General features: G+C 31.9%; 2 protein-coding genes across 4 annotated transcripts in view; one reads left to right on the top strand and one right to left on the bottom strand.

The window, feature by feature from the left end:
• Nucleotides 1-17,998, top strand: part of LOC110373694 (adenylate cyclase type 2) — a 217,996-nt gene that overhangs the window by 129,364 nt on the left and 70,634 nt on the right. The gene's annotated exons all lie outside the window — the stretch shown is intronic.
• LOC110373692 (probable E3 ubiquitin-protein ligase sinah) overlaps nt 1-17,998 on the bottom strand; it is a 42,597-nt gene that overhangs the window by 9,283 nt on the left and 15,316 nt on the right. For 2 of the 3 annotated variants that reach the window (XM_021331031.3, XM_021331032.3), the window contains exon 2: nt 8,141-8,270. In XM_021331031.3, the coding sequence (XP_021186706.2) occupies nt 8,141-8,270 (130 nt within the window). Of the gene's footprint in view, nt 1-8,140; nt 8,271-15,092; nt 15,244-17,998 lie in introns of those variants that run through there. The other variant, XM_049850525.2, reaches the window with a different exon arrangement.

Below are 17,998 nucleotides of genomic sequence, written 5' to 3'. Positions count from 1 at the left end.
TTAGAATTAAAGAATTTTGATAGTGAAATGACAAGGAAGTATGTAAGAAAAAGACGTGCTGCCCAAATCCAAAAATAAGAAGAGGCAGGAGAATGGTGTTTGAACTATTAGAACGCATCGATTTGTGACTCCAACTATGTTTAAATAAAATCTAACCAGAAAATACTAATATTATTGATTTATAATAGTGCTTCATTCCTATCCAAAGTGGGTAAATGCAACATCAAAACATGAGGCAACTGCAAACTATGTCAGTTGAAAGAGAAAGGACGCCAACCGAGTCTCGATGAAAATCTAGGCGGTTAGGAAATATGCCGAAGGTCTGTCTGCAATATTTTGGTATTGAAAATTCAAGGTTAGATTCTTAATCCTTAGTGATCTTTTAAATGCTAGAGTAAGTTTTAGATTTGATTAGCAAAATGTCTAACGATTGACGTGATTTTTGATGCAACACTGCAAGAAACCGTAAATGAAAATTTTATACACACTAAAATGGTATGGCAACAAAAATTAGAAAAACTTTTCCCAAAAAACATACTGGACGATGAAATATTATGCGCTAAAAATGAAACCTCTAATTCTGTAGTAAAACAAGATTTTCAAGAAAATCTTAACTCTGACCGAGTTGCTGAAGCTCACGTTACAATCGGTAACAATATTGACATAACAAAACCTAATGGTGAATTGAACAACTGTAGCAACGAATGACGAAAAACTACAAACAAGATATTACAAAAACCTAAGTAGTAAGTATTTAAGACATAACACAGTCTAATACTGGTAACAATAATGAAGAAACACACAATAAGGAAGAAATTGAAAATGATGTAACTTATACTGATTTGATAACAAAAGATACTGAATGGATTGGAGACAATGATTAAAATAATGCAGCAAAGAAGAATGAACAAGACCATCATTCTGATGATTGTCATTTATTTTTGTTTCTTGATCTCCTGCTAAGGTTACTTTATTAACTAGCTCTGGGGGATATTGTTATGCTCAAAGCGTATGCGCTTTGATCTTCAAATGTCATCTTAAATCATCATACGGGTCACAATTTGGGTAATAATAGTTTATTGTTTTCATATTATCTTCTTCAGTTTAATGATTCTTTTATTCTCTTACTTTGAAGTTTTTCTCCATTTATTCTTTCACTTGCATCTCCACTCATAGTTTTTAATAATTTTATATCGTTAGTTTATGCATACCTATAACACAAATGTTTCGTTCAACCAAAGAATAACAAAACTAGATACGAAAATTAAAATTCTAAACTCGTCTCAACTGCGGATGCATAAAAGCAACAAAAACAAGAACCTTACTTTTATAGCCGTTTATGTAATAAAATATTCATAATATAATACAGACGAAGGTTGTAAATGTTATAATAATGCATAATGTAGCGAACGTTATTTATGTAGGCAAACCCTTTGACCAAGAATTAAGGTAATTTACAAGGCTAAACATTTGTGTTCTCGCGTTGGTGTATGGTGGGAGTTATTTAGTATTTTAGCATTTGATTAAGCTTAGGAACTTGTTAGTGCCATATTATGTATTGATGGTAGACATTGCAGTAACTTTATGAACTAACTTGTGCATTCATGAAACAAATTATCATCTCCTATTTTTATGACTTCTTCAAGATCATCATCTTTTGAGCAGTAGAAACTGGCATTCATATTCTAATTAATTGCCTTGATTTTTTTATGACTTATTATTAACAACTGCTGTATTTTTACTAAATTAAATTGGGGCGGTAAAATCCAAAGTATGACATCCCATTTGATGTAAAGACCAAAAGCATGTAGTTACCTACTACACAATATTGTAACCAGACTAATATTTTAACTGATAGAAGGTCGAGCAGATTAGTCTAACCCTTCGTAATAAAGCCGTATCCATTACATCATTTTAATACCACAACAGTCAAGGCTGGCTATTTAATTACATAATAATGTGTGAGCATTAGTAGGTCACCGTTTATTCGCAATTTTTGCGCCACAGCTAAATATTCTCTCACAAAAAATTAACAGCTAGACTTGAAATATTTTGGAAGTAGCAAAAAATTTGAAACTGTTACGAATTTGTAGCTGTTCCGATATCCAATATGGTGCAAAATAACGTGATCAGAAATTGTTTTGGAGAAAAATAATCGCGTGTTTTTAAGTTATACTGGTATTCTGGACCGTTAGTTTTTATTTTGCTTGGTGCTAATAAACTAACCAAGGTCAAATCTGTTTTTAATAAATAGGTATGTAATTTGAGAATATTTCGTCTGAATGAAAATGTATTGTTTTTCTGTCCAGTAAAAAGTATATATTCATCATTAGATGATATTTTTTGTAAATGAGTTTTACCTATGGTCTTTCTTATTAAGCTGACAAATAGTTAAGGCGAAGTGTAACCAGTCATCAGGATAGCATATTATACCTACCGTTGAAAATAAACAAAAATATGTAGGAACATGTATTTTTGCATATCCGCTTCATTTTTTGCACTAGACATTAGTTTATTTATTGCAATCGACCTTCCTCATTGAATGCAAAGGTCAACACCCCAATTGATTGAGTTCAACCATTAAACAAAGACCCATTAGTCATTACAATCAATCAACATGCAAACATGCAAATTGTATTGTATTAAAGAGATGAATTAAATAGTAAACTTATGACTCATCTTCACAAATGTTTGGATGTAAGAAGAATCGATTTTGTTTATTGGTCCCATAATAAAACATTGCCGTGGTCTCGCTGTGGGCATATTGGGCTGACAAAGTGTAGTCTCACAATAAGACATGTCATCGACATGAAAGAAGAAATAATAAAACATTTTACTGGACGGAGAGGGAGACGAAGAACTAAGAATAGATGGATGGGTTGCCTGAAAGATGACATAAATTACAAGGGAGTGAGTGTCAGTATGACGAGTGACAGGGAGGAATAGAAGAGGAAGACATATTGCGCCGGACCCAAATAAAATTAGGATACAGGACAGACAGAAGAATAAGATATTTTATCTAGCCATTTTGTAGTATTTTCGAAGGATATTTTGTCTATTTAGAAATAAACTTGAAAGAATTCGGTGTCTCAAAAATCTAGACACACGGCAGTGTGTCCGCCAAGTTCGAGCAAAAAAAGCGACACACCGGCCGTGGGTTATATTACACGAACCATTTCGGGCCAAATTCGACCCCCCTATAACTCAAAATCTATTTTATTTACACATATCAAATTTCTAGTATCTGTTGAGACCCCCTCACTTATCTAAAATACAAAATTTCATTAATATACCTATTGTAGGTCTTGAGATATTGACGTCAGAAAATCGCTATTTTTACTATACACTCACTGACTGACTGACTCACTCATCAAAAACCTAGACCACTTCCAATGGTCGTATTGACTTGAAATTTGGCATGGAGGTAGGTCTTTATGTCAAAGTAAAGGAAAAAATCTGAAACTGGCCAAGTGTGAGTCGGTTTCAAAATAATGAAGGTGTATACCCCTAAGGAACTAAAACGAACTAAATTTATCTATATTCATATAATATATCTTCGAATGGTCGTACCGATCTGAAATTCGTTACAAAGGCTTGTATTTAGTCAAAGTAAAGTAAAAATCTGAAAACGGCCAAGTGTGAGTCACTTTCGAAAATAACGAATGTGTAACTTTGATCCACGAACATAATATATGATAACATGTCATGTCAGTCAGTTGGTAAATCTAGTCCATTTAGTTATTCTAGTTCATTTCTTTGTAAGAAGCATAGTGCATATTCAAAAATCTGAAAGATAGTATAAATGAGACATTTTCTTAACTAACTTAATCATAAGAAAAAAAATTAAATAAACAACCTTACAAAAATAAATGAAATCCCACCCAAAACAAAAATGTGAAAGACTGCCAAGTTCGATAATATGGGAATGCTTCGCCTATAAAAGAAGTGAGATCTGAATAAGTACCAAGTTCCATACACATACCTCAGTTAAAAATAGTTACTTTTTAATGATGTTACTTGGCAAGTTTTAATAGAAATTAAATACTTGATTCCCTGCGTTTAGTAGGTTTTTTAACAAGGTGTGTGAAAACTTGCCAAGTAACATCATTAAAAATTAACTATTTTTAACTGAGGTATGTGTATGGAACTTGGTACTTATTCAGATCTCACTTCTTTTATAGGCGAAGCATTCCCATATTATCGAACTTGGCAGTCTTTCACATTTTTGTTTTGGGTGGGATTCTATTTACTGGAGTCATAATTTTACTGTTGATAACTTTAGTTCAACAGACAGACAAACTGCAATTTACTTTAACTATTCAATATTACGATTAATAGTACCTAAGGAATTACAGTGAATCAAAAGTGATAAGTAAATAAATACTATTTTACTATAAACTTTTTCGTGCGTAAATGCATGTGGTTTTATGAATAAGTTTGAGGTGGGGAAAATGCAACATAATTTTGTATTTGCATAATATTAACAGGAAAAATTTACTTTTATTAAATAAACACTTCGTTACTGTATTGTGGATAATTAGGTAATTTATTACGAAATGTACCTCTAAAATTACAGTATAAGAATGACGGTGTTGAAAAACCAAATATGAAAAATGTACGTTCCTTTTGTTACGCTATAAATTGCAGCGTTTGCCTTGAAAATTTCAGGATTTTTTACGTGTCTTACCAACAGTATTGTTGAAAATTAACTGATAGACAGATTTGGTATTTTTTGCTGTTCTTGTAATAAGCGTTTTCTTGTAACTAGGCCCAGTATAGTATTGACGTAATGATGAACAATACTCATAGTTACACAATTTTCTCATAATTTCTTTTACGGAAAAGATACGCATTATCTCTTAAAGCAAATGAATTTTGTACTAAACTCATTACATCAACAATGAGACATAAAGATACTCATCTTTTGCGTACTATGACTTATAAAAATTCTTTGAAGATAATGAAGTCATTGATGGCATCTAAATTGTGATTCACGATATCAAGATGACAGTTCATCTGAATTTAAATCTTATTTGCAAGGTCACAAGGTTCATTTTTGATTTTTAAAGGAAAAAAATCGTGAAATATGTGTTATAGTATAACAGTATTTTAATGATTTAAGTCGATAATAATGTTATTGGCTTTTTAATAAAAATAATAGTGATTTAGGTTATGAAGAATTTTGTCTATATAGATATCTATGAATGAGTAACATAATAAAGATAAATAGGTATATCATTAGCTAAATATGTATATATTTTTCTTTGTAAACCGAATAATTACATATATCATACGATATTTGATATCGTATTCAATGATATCAAAGTATATTTTTGGCACATTACAATAAATTAATCTTTACAACATAATGTTTTGTGTTTACTTTCGTTTAAAAAAAGGTGAAGGTTGCTTTTATTAACATACAATACATTTAATTTGGTATAATGCAAGATATAAAACTTAAAACAACATCAAAAACTTAATATTTTAGACAAAGAAAAAAGACAAAAGTGTGTGTCACTTCTTCACACGCAAACAGCTGAACTGATATTAATGAAACTTAGCAGTAATATCGCTGATACATCAGAATTAAATAAAGGCTACATTTTAACCGACTTCTGGAAATAGTTCCTTCAGAAAACGCTGCAACCGTTGTCAGAAGATAATACCTAATAATGCTGAGAATCATAGTTGTTGTATTTTCACACATTTCTATTGATGCCACAAGAAAGAGTCTCTTTTATCCCGGATATCTCAAGATATTTTACTTCCCCGTATATTTATTTGTTTGGGTACCATATTGCTTTCGGCTCCGACTTGAGAAGGAGGTCAGACAACGATTTTGTATCGTACAGTAAACTGCACATTAGTGGTAACTGTCATGCACTTGAACTCAATAGTAATAAGAACGATTTTCCTATGAAACTGTTACCACTGACCTGAAGTTGACTGTACATACTTATAGTAGACGTTTAATATTTATTGGACTAGATAAGATAATAAATATAAGTGATAATGACATCACCAATGATTAAATTGAGTATGGTCTAATGTATAAAGTCTGCCTGAAAATGTAGCATAAGACAAAGTTGAATCAATTTAAATAGGTAATACTAAATGGGTTTGCGAATATTTTTACTCTGTTATGGGTAAAACTAAGAGAATAGACTAATGTAAAGGTGAGGAGTTTATTTGAAATACTGATCAGGCTTTAAAAAGTCTTTCAGTCTTACATACCCCTTTTATCGAGAATCAACAGGCTTTTGTCAGAGTAGGCGTAAACGCAAGTTCAAGCTAGTAAGACAAGTGAAAAGGTCATTGAACTCTACACATTGAACTTTCAATACATTTTACTAATGGGCGTACCCAAACATTAATTCACGCATGTAACATTATTTTGATCGACTTGAATCACGATCTTTCTGTACACAGGTACAGTTGGTTATAAAATAACGGTTATTACTAACTGTACTTATGTTAACTTGTCGACACTTTTTCAAAAGGCCTAGTATTTTTTAAAGTTATATAAGGAATGCATTAAAATTGTTGATAAATATATAGGTAAATAAAAATTACTTTTTGATCAATATTTTTCTGGACTGTCAAGATTGCTTATGTTTTCACCGTTGACCTAACTTTTTAAAACCCTTTTTGTAATTTTGTGCAGAATCTACTTACTTACCTTTAAGTTATTTTTAGCTTAGTCAAGAGTGGTAAAGTTATATGACAAGAACTGTACTCTTAAGGGAAGGGTATTGGACCCATGACACGTATAGCTTTGATTACAAAATCTTACTTCACACGAGTGCCGGCCGGTTTATAAACCGGTTTCATTTATTGTGAAAATAACGTAAGATTATACAACTTTCAAATGGAATTAGTGCAGTATGTTTGTATTTACTTTAAATCTTTTGAGATGAGCAAGGAAAGCATCATCTTTGTTTTTTTTTATGAATTCGAAAGTCAGTTCATTAGGAACTAGATTAACTTAGTAAACATCATCATTGTAAGTTTGTTTATTAGGCTTTAACTGTGAAACGGCTGAAACTATTCAGATGAGATTTCACATGGAGCAAGCTTGAACCATAAATAAGCTATAGGCTTATTTTGACCCCCTTGTGGAGTAGTATCAAAAGGTAGCAAGCCAAACTGCGGGAAGTAAGTTAAGCTACAAAAGTAGAACTCACGATTTTTGTTTTGATTTGCCGATCAACGCGTGCGCAGCCTAGTAACCGTTATTTACCGTATTGAACTGTATTTTTGACAACCAGTTTTATTTCGTAGTAAGTAGTAACTTTGTTGATATAATTGTTTTGTTTACGTCTCATTGAACTTGAAAGTTAAACAAATAAAATGATTTGCGTAATCTATGCATATAATATTAAAACTTGTTATGTTATAGGTATTAATGAACTTGTTATATTATAGGTGTTATTAATTGAAGTGTGGGCAGACTTTGTTACTTTTTTTAGCATATTCTTAGCCTCAATAATCCTCTTAGAAAAGTTCAAAGTCATACAGACACTCTATAAAAAAGAAATGAAATCATGAACTTATAGGTCGTGAAGGTGAAAGAATAAACAAAATGATTCATTGACAAAATATTCAATGTTATTATTGACGTCATATAATCATTATTACCTTTTATAGTAATACTGCATGGTCAGTTGGTCATACTGTTACATCATATACTTAGCTATAATTATGAATTTATATGGAATGGGGTACCTTTTACGTATAGATGTATATAGGTACGTTTTCTAGGTGAAATACCTTTTAAGTCTAATTTTGCGAGTTTGATTCATGGTATTACTGAAATCATGTTTTTAATTGAATTTTATTCAGTCTATTTTTTACGTAAGCACTTAAATACCTACCTATTAAGTTATTATATATTAAGTTAAATAACATTTTTTCTTACTCACTCCACATGTTGATTGCCAGTTCGTATTGAAGGACCACGAACTTAAAGTTTTTTGTCATGATTTATTTTAAAGTGAAAAAAAAATTGTTTAATTAATTCCATAAGCCATTTTTAATTTGATCCTTATACCTAATACATATTTTCAGGATCCTCTGTTATCTCAAAAATTCCTGACTAGGCTATCCATTACTGAATAAATTAAAAATATGAACATACCTTCAATCTCCACATTTTCTCCACTAGAAGAGTCTGAGGAATCATCTTCTATCTTCTTCTCCGTCACTATGGTAACGCTGTTCTCTCCACACTCGTTGTTGTGTGACCGTTTGTCCGTCACCGAGTGGAACTGTGGGCAAAAAGAAAATTTTATGTTAATTTATGTTGTTTCATGAAAAAAACTGAAAAGTTAGTCTATTTCGCTAATATAAGGAATTACTGGTCCTAAAAATTCTTTCATCGTTACATAGCCCATTTATCAAGAAAGGCCATAGACTTTTATCCGGGAGCGCGAATGAGTTTTTAAGGGGCTTAAAAACTAAAATATTAAAAAAAAACAAGAAATAACATTTCTCGAAAATTATTAATAACAATTAACATATTTTGCTTTGTTTGGTATTTTGTTAGTTAAAAAAAACATAGACTTAAAACGAAAATTGGAAGCAGTTAAAACTACAAAACGCATGCATTAGTTCACACGTGTAGATTTCAATCACTATGCACTTAGAATACCTACATACATACATAGTTTATGATATGTATTTACACTATCGTTATGTAACCGCTTATTTCCTTATAGCGGTGACATTTAATAACGTTATCTACTTAGTACTTTTAATACGTCATTGTGAATACTTGCCATATTTATTGAAATGATTGCTCAAATACTGTTTCTATGCTAAAGGAATATTAATTTGTTTACTATTTGTACATTCAAAGTTTTGCTTTTCATAAACATTTTTACCATATTAAGTATTGTAGGTTGGTATGAATTACAAAATTACACTAATCAACTGGTTATTACCTCATTACATTGCTTCTAACAATCGTAGCCAATGTTTTGAAAATAATCGGCGGCATATTTCGTCTAACTAGTCCTAATATAAGTTTGATAAGGCACCTGCAGTAAATCACGTGACTACTAATCAGCTATTGTTTTCAAGTTTAGAGAAGGAATCTTAGTGGTTTTCTTTTCTTTCAATATTTACCATCTATTGTTTTAGTCGATATCCAAAAGACTTACAGTCTTACTTATAAACTAATAAGTTAGACTTAAGGGGTGTTTAAAAAAAAATCTTAGGTACTTATATGTGGCTGAAATAAATCATTTTCTTAGCAATGTCTTAAATGAGCTGTCAAATTAAGTAGCCTCATACCCTTGTTTAACCCGCTAATTAGCAAAATGGCTGGATTCTTACCAGCTGATTTTTCATTTCCGGTTCAGCAACCAACAGCTCAACTTTTTAATTTTATATTTTACGGATGCCATTGTTGCCATTCCACAACGTTTTCATGACAAATATTTTTTTAAGCTACCAACATTCCGGTAGTGTTGAGAAATTAGTATGTTTTTATGTCATTATCTGTTCATTACTTAAGACATGCTTAAGCAACGTTTATAGGTCAAAATAATTTAATCACTACTTAAGGCTTTAAGTAGTAATTAGTTAAAACAATGCTTAGAAGATGATTAGTTGATTTTTATAAGTAAGGCTGTATATCTCTGGACACAAATTAACACATAGGATATAAGTTATATATAAATCAACTGAATCACAATTGTCTGATCGAAACTTAAGTACCTAGTTAAATGCTATATTTGAAAAAAAGATTAAGTCCACAAAAGCAACGACCTACAAAGCCCTATTGCGCTGAAAGGTTATGCCCCAGACCTCAAAACGCCATAGTTCACACAGTTGACATAAATCATACTTATAAAGGCAGAAACACACTTAAATGTCCAAGTTATGTCATGAACGTTTTTACAATAAAATAAGTTTCTCACACAAGCAACTTCACTTGAAACCGGTCAGCCATGACATAGTTCTAAAAAAGGTTAACTTTAACATAGTTAAGGCGAGGAAGTGGTCAACAATAATTCCATAACCGGCACGCGCATCTAAGGCGCCAAAAGGGGTCGGAGCGTCTGAGCGGGGCGAGGATAACAATACGCGCGCTAGCTTATAACTAAAAGTCGTAAGCGACAAAATGGTTTTGTAATTTTAATATTTAGAAATGATAATTTAATAAAAATTCCTACTACCATTTTAAAGAGTATGTATATACTCAACTACTAAAAAAGTTAAGAGGCTTAAATCGGTCCCGTTTGCCCATAATATGTGAATCTCTTTTTAAAAAGAGGTATGTTTGATATATTTTTCTCTGTTATAAAAGTTACCTAATCATGTTTCTACAACTAACAAAATAAGGCTTATATCATGAACTTTCAGGTAACCAAGTTGTATTTTGATCCGTTTTGTATTTACTGAGAAAAATTGACATCCTTGGCGCCAAAAATTCCAATTCGTCCTCTTAAGTTGTGAATCGATAAGTTTTCCTTAGTGGTCGGATCGGGAATTGAACGTCGAACATTGCAACAGTCATTGAACTGTTGCGAAGTATGGAGTTTAAAGATGGCTGACCAAGTGATGCTGTAATATGCTGAGATATTTGAATTATTTTTGATGTCTTTATATTTGCCCAGATTTTCAATTTTTTTTTATTACATTAAGTAGCAGAAACAAATGTGTTTTCTCTTATGTAACTTCAGTTTAATTTATTTTAAAAAGGTCATAACATTTTTATCGTTAACTTTTTTGTGAAAAACTGGTCAAATAATAAAATATAATATTCTAAGAAAAAAGAAACAGTGGAGAATCTTTGTTTTTTACTTAAAGAAACAAAATCTCTTTACGACAGCCTTATTTTACACGAGTTGTCTATACTCGTTAATAACAATAGAGTACAATGTACCGGTTTATTAGCAAAAGCAATATAATCATAGGATAATATAACACCTGTTATCTACTTCAAACAACTTGAATATGCATAGCATTGACATTATAATGCGGAAAATATTACGAACGTTGACATCATCGCACTAAGTTAATTTATGGTCGTCTCATTTGTGTGAAATATTGGCTATTTTTCGCAGTTATTGAGATAATTTTCTTTCCACACTAGTATCAGCTAATTATACCTATTGTTTGAGTTCTTTTATATAGCATACAATTTAAAGCTATGCCCGAGCTACGGTTATGAAAAATATGTAAATAGGATTTTTTTGGCAAAAATTGCTTCATGCATGACAGTTTATTCTGTCACGACACAAAATCTTCCTTTTTTAGTCTTTTAATAAATAAAAGTCGTCCCGTTATAAGAGCCAGCTAGCTAGCTAGTTATAAGAGCTCCCTTTATATCGAAAGTCGGTTAGTATTTTTTCTGTTGTTACAATAAAAGCGATACTTTCCCGCTACACATAGCATAGCTCGCCCAGGAATAGCAACTTTAGTTATGTTTTGAAACGTCTCAGTGTGAAATGAGAACGGTTGAATAAGCCACTGTTTTTGCACCTAGTGGGGTAATTCTGTGCCTCAGCAGGAAACTTACGGTACCTGTATCCGCGTCATATCTTCGTAATATGATAACTTACGGTACGGTGTGTTATGCGGAGAAAAAGTACAGGAACTGTGTTTTTGTGGTGACTTTGATGGTGTGAATGATGATCGTCTTTCTTTTTATTTTGAGGTCAATTTGATTGATATAAAGTTTCCTTATGACGCATGAAGTAGATATGACTTATTTTGTTTAAAAATGATGACCATGACCGTAAATTAATTCGCTACAAAAATGGAAGATATGAGACCAAAAACAAAAACGGGACGTCAAATTTTATTACCTCTCGATGACGTCATTATAATTTAATGAATTAAAAAACGTCATTTAATTATGCACATTTGCATCTAATTTCTACAAAATATAGAGGTAAAATACATGTGACAACGTACCATATTAACCTTGGCATAAAGAAAAGTACACAAGGACCAGTTTGTACCAGATTTCATAACCCTACAAATGATTATGGTATTTAACTAAGTGATAATAATGTAGAAATTACCGAGATTACTCTAATCTTAGGAGTCACGAAGGTTTAGTGTCTTGTCTTGGTAACTTAGGAAACTTTTATACCACTATGTTTAAGCATGATACTTTAGATTCGTGTGGTGAATTCTTCGTGTATCTCTTTGCTAATGAGCGATAATTTTCTTTATGGACATCAAATTACTGGCTTTTATATCAGTACTTGTGTTTAAGTTTCGTGAGTAGGCAGTTTATTGGACGTTTTGAGTTTAATTTTTTCAGGTGTAACAACCTATAAATGTTTGATTGTTGCTAACAGTGGTTTTAAGTAGAGGTAATAAAAGTAATGCATCCCTCTATTTTCTAAACATTTTTTTTTTAATTCAAATCGAATTGTGTTGTATTCAACACAATAGATATAATATTTTATATGGAGATGTCTTTATACGTTGAACTTAATATAAACTGCATGCTTTACCTACATAAGTATCCGTGGAAAAGATGTGCAGAACCAAAGACCAAATATGACTTGCAAAACGATCTCTAAAAAACCTTTCCTACCGGATTTCGTTCTCGCTAATAGCCTTAGAATTGTCAAATTATTCGTATGCCACTAATTCTATATTAACATGAAACATATTATATGTTATGTACATATAGTCCACGCGATTGAAGCATGACAAACCATCGCCGTTTAGAATTACTTTGTAACTTTAAGTTGCGTGAAACTTTGAAGTATGAGGGTTCGATTCCAGGTCAGTCAAACAAGTACTAATGCAACTTTTCTAAGTATAGCTTGGTATCCAGTATTATCTGCCTAGCCTTTTCTCAACTATGTTGGGGTCAACTTCCAGTCTGACCGCATGCAGCTAAGTATGAACCAGTGTTTTACAAGGAGCGACTGCCAATAAGACCTCCTCAACCAAGTTAGCCGGGCTACCCAATACCCCTTGGTAAGATTGGTTGCCAAACTTACTGGCTTTTGAATACCCGTAACGACTGCCAATGATGTTTAGATGACCTGTACTATAAAGTCTAAAATCACCAACCTGCATTGAAGATGGTGATTAAAACTCAATCCCTATCCTTGTAAGAGAAGGCTTGTGCCTAGCTGTAGGACAATAAAAAGGCTGATGATGATATTCTAGCTTACGTACATAGTCCACGCGATCGATGCATGACAAACCTTCAACGTGTAGAATTACTTAGAGTTACTTTAGCTTTATGTAACGTATCAGTTACTAGATATTATATACTTTACATTGTTGTTAATTCAATGATACTGTCGCCGTGAGCTTTGTTAGGAACGTGCTAATGTGGATAAGGTGACAAAAATCTGGTTTTAAGTAGAATGTTACCATGTAAGTACTCCTTCATACTGTAATGAAAAATTATATGGGTAGATACGTGTTAGATCATCATACTGGTTTTTAACAAAAAAAAACTTAAGTTACTTAAGTAATAATTCTGCAGTAATTTTAAAGGTACTTTTGACAGACTTTTCTCACGTCTTGTAGCAATACCAAAAACCTCATTCTTGACTTGCTTAAGAAGTTAACAAGGGTTCAAGGCTTTTGCTATTATAAAGTCATTAGCATTGATGGCATAAGAACCAGAAACGAACACTTAGAAGGAAGACAATACCAAAAGGACCAACATTTATGTACCAATACTTCCCAAGCTAATATTAATCCTAAAACAAATTGAGTATTTCCAGCTTCTTCAAAACAATAACTTCATTATATTTCGTTTGGTGTACAGTAAAGTTACAAAATAAGACAATATTGTAACCGCGGTAACAGAGACAAGGTCAGCTTACATTCACTTTGACTCAAGTGCTGTATGGACTTGTACCTATAGGATTTTAAGCAGGTCTTGTTTTGAAATATTTTAGGGTCCTGGTTTAATCAGGACCATATTAATGGTAGGTTTAACCGGTGATGCTGGTTGAAGGTTCTGATTTTCATTACACAATTTGATATATTTTGGCAAAAGCACTGTGCGATACGATATCACGTAGATTTGAAAAAAATAGGACATTTAACACTGAAAACTAACTTTTGATATCAGTCCAATAGTTCTTGAGAGTACCGAGTTCAAGGAAACAGATTCTTTATACTATCACTTTTAGAAGTTTAGATAGAGACACGAGAGACAAATAATTTCGATTTGTGACAAAACTTTTGACGAAAAAAACCTGAGAAATATCAAAGACGTTTCTTGAGAAATACTTGTTATGCCAGGAAATTGAATCTCCGCCGATGTGGGGCAATATTTGACACCTGTCACAAATGGTTAGTCCCTTGCCAGTCAACCGTCAATTTTCTTGTCAATTTGGTGACAAATTACTCGGCTTTGATCACGAAAAGTGTTGTCATGTTTTTAACATTTTAGTTTACAAGATATTTACTAAATATTTTAAATAAAGATTCTAAAAAAAGATATTACTTGAAGCTTATTATTATTGTTTTTTTGTAGCATTGTCGTACTTATAACATATTTTTTGTAACTTCGTTATTTAAAATGACACTTTACATATTTCTAGCTCAAAGATTTATTCATTTATATAAAAATATTCCTATTTATAGAAAGTCACGTAAAACATGGAAAACACTAGAAGGACAAAAAATCGGTTTGTTTTTCTCATCTTGTTTTTTCGATGTCAAATAAAAATTAAAGACGCGTATTTAAGGTTATTTAAAAACTTGCTTTTTGTGGTAAACTTTATTTACCGTTGGTTATTATTGCTAATTTAATATTGGGCAAGAAAACCGAATGTTTTGCAATAGTTCGCCAATAAAAATATAGGTAACTTGATCAAGTCTAGACGACCAATTATTTGTGGTTTTGCACGAATGACAACAACAAAAGAAATCTTTTTATAGATTTGCATGTTAATTGTTTTACTAATTTTGAGATGCAAATTGCATACTTCCGACCACTAAACTTTCAGTGTTTAAAAAATTATTTCTCAAAAATTACTACACTTACTTGCAACTTTATCAACCCAACGCTCAATTATAAAATTCCTTTATATCATTTTCCAAACTACAAAATAAGCAGTAAAACAAAACCGACAAATCCAACTTACCGAACGGCTAAGAACAATAATTTTCGATTCTCTCCTCAACCGCCTATAACTTCGAAAGTCGTAAAAACAGTCGTCTTCGTCATCTGAGCACGGAACGTTATAGACGTGTCTACGCATTTTAATCACTAAACCTTACTTTATTGCACTTCACCTTTGTTAGAAACGCGAGTGTAAACGTACGGGACGAAAATTGGGGACAATATTTCCTTATTTTAATTTCATACTTAAAAAAAAACAATCCGTTAAAAGGTTCCGCGGAAGTAAAAAAATCTATTGTGTCGCTTGCACCACACAAGGTTAGATTTCAAATAAAAATACAGCGTAAAATCTAATTCGAACGTCTAACCGACTGTCACAATCATTGTGAACTGACACTCGATTGTAAAAGTATCTCAAACGAATTGTTACAGTTTTTTGCTTCCTTTTAAACTTAGTTTATTTTTGTTGTTTATACCACGTGGTGTAAGGTTCAGGAAACTCGAAACAATAGTACGGTACTTCCTGAGATTTTAATGCAAACAGTTTTTGTTGATATGTGGGTCGGTAAATATGGCTCGTAGTGTACTCGGTTTTACGCTTCGAGTGTGTTAATATGAATGACAGCGAGCGACTTTGAACCTATGAAGATTTTTTTTCTACGTATAACAAAAAACTACAATTTTATGTTACTTGAGTACATTGACATTTTCTAGGAAATGTCTTGTATAACATTTTACTTCACCATTGAATGGATAAAAACCTACCCACTTCAAATATGTGTAAACACATTTTAATCATAATTATTATGGTAAGGCCTAGAATAATGGATTTCTACGTATTTTTTTTAACAAGAAGGTATAACTAATTACCTACTACTGCGCAAAAAAATGTTAATGACAAGTGAATTATTCTATGCATAAATAAATGATTTATCAGTAGCGCGTTCCATACCAGCATTCAAATAGGTATGCATATTTTGTATTATATCGATAAAAACATCACTATCAAAATCTAATGACGCAACTCACACGGAAAAACTGTAAAAATAAACAAAAAACGAATGCTTCATTACTACTTCAATCGAATGAAGTCGATTCTTAAATCGATTAGATTCGATTGTGTTTGTTTTTTATTTATGTAATAGAGTGTACGTGGGCATTGGTGGGATTATTCTTAATTGCTGTGTATTAAGGGCCTATAATTTTTTTAAAAATCGATTCTAAACACAAGAGAGAGTTCTTTAATGTCTCAATAGAGAAGTTAACAGCAGCAAAAAATATCTCTATCTCATATGGAAATACTACACAAACATAACTGTATAGTTTGGTGAGTAAAAAGATGCAGGACATGTATTTTTGAGTACCAATAAAAAAATGGACTTCTGCCCAGCCCTAAGACTGGATACCTACCCAATTGGTTAAATACGAGTAGTTTATGACTGGCAGAATGTCAGTGCCCTAACGTATCTTTAAAACTTTAGCTCTCAGAAATAAAACTAACCATCAAACTATATGTTTAAGTGTCTGAGCCTTTTCACAAATAAAGCAATCTCAGTAGAGTAGACGTTGTAAATATTTTTAATACTGGCAATAAAATCAAGGAAACCGGCCTGAGTGCGTGCTATCAATGTGGGACGATAGACAAGACAGGTTCAATGACCTCGTGGCATAAAAATAACAATTATAGTAAACAAAATATAATTTGGAGACGCCACTTTATCTTAGTACTTAGTGTAAATTGAGTATTTAGTTTGTGCCAATATTAAGTAGCTCAAAATGATAAAAAATTAAACTTAGTTCCTATTTAGTAGTGGTTAAAATAATCTTCATTTTTATACCCACATATTACCTAATTTACAGTCCAAAAAATTCCTAGAAATAAGGCATGTTTCTACAGTACTGATGACAAATAACTGAGTTTCAAAACGGGCTTAACATTTCGTAACAAACCCACCCACAAACGCACTAACATTAGGTACACCTCTACAAAACAGCGCATGTATCGATGAACAAGCTACGTCACAATTGATCGATAAGTCGATAACCCCTATATCTACATCATTATCTCTGAGAAGTGTGTCAATATGCATCGGCCATTATTCTATGTTTGCATACAGTTTAGACTATCTTATAAATCTGATAAGATTAGCTGTATAAACGATAATGTAATTACGTACTAGAACTTTGTATTTGTTTGGTTTCGCAATGTCATGTCATGGAATCTGTGTTTGAGAAGAATCCAGAAGGTATAAGCAATTTTTTTTTGGTTGGTTGGCCTAATTAATGTTTAGTAAACAAACAACGAATTTTAATCTATGTATGACAAAAGGTCATTGCCCCTGAAAGTTGTTCTTCAAAAAATACATATTTTGAAACTTGCTCAAATTGTTTCGTTAGTCCCTTACCGTTTTGAAGTCATTAAAATGTGTCAAATATTAGTATAATTTTTTAGGAACCGATTTTCCCAGATTTTTTCCCTAGTTATAAGGACCCATGCCAATTAAAAAAATAATGAAATAAAAACGTTTTGTTTTCATCAACATATGATTTAGCAATTTTATCCTCAAAGCATATAAAAAATGATTTTGCCTTTTATGAAAATTCATAATTTTAACACTAAAAGGGAAAAATTCTTCGAAGGAAGGTACTAGGCTCGCATAACCAGGATGGTATTGCGTCGTGAATATGGCATTTAAATATTTCGCAAAACTGAAGAGAGAGTTCCAATGTGTATGTATGGCAACAATCTGTTGTAAGTCTTGTAAGGTATTGCCTAATTATTACCATGCTTGCATCGGTTCTTGCAAAGGAATTTTGACTCAAATTCGTAGGTTTTAAGACGCATTTTCGTGTAATGATTTGTATTTTGAAGCTCCTGTTTGTAGCTAAAATATATATACAAGGGGATAGCTTTTTCCGACCATAACA

This window comes from Helicoverpa armigera, chromosome 11 (assembly GCF_030705265.1).
Source record: "Helicoverpa armigera isolate CAAS_96S chromosome 11, ASM3070526v1, whole genome shotgun sequence".
Taxonomy (NCBI): domain Eukaryota; kingdom Metazoa; phylum Arthropoda; class Insecta; order Lepidoptera; family Noctuidae; genus Helicoverpa; species Helicoverpa armigera.
Note: the sequence above shows the minus strand (reverse complement) of the source record. Positions and strands in the feature narration are given on the sequence as shown.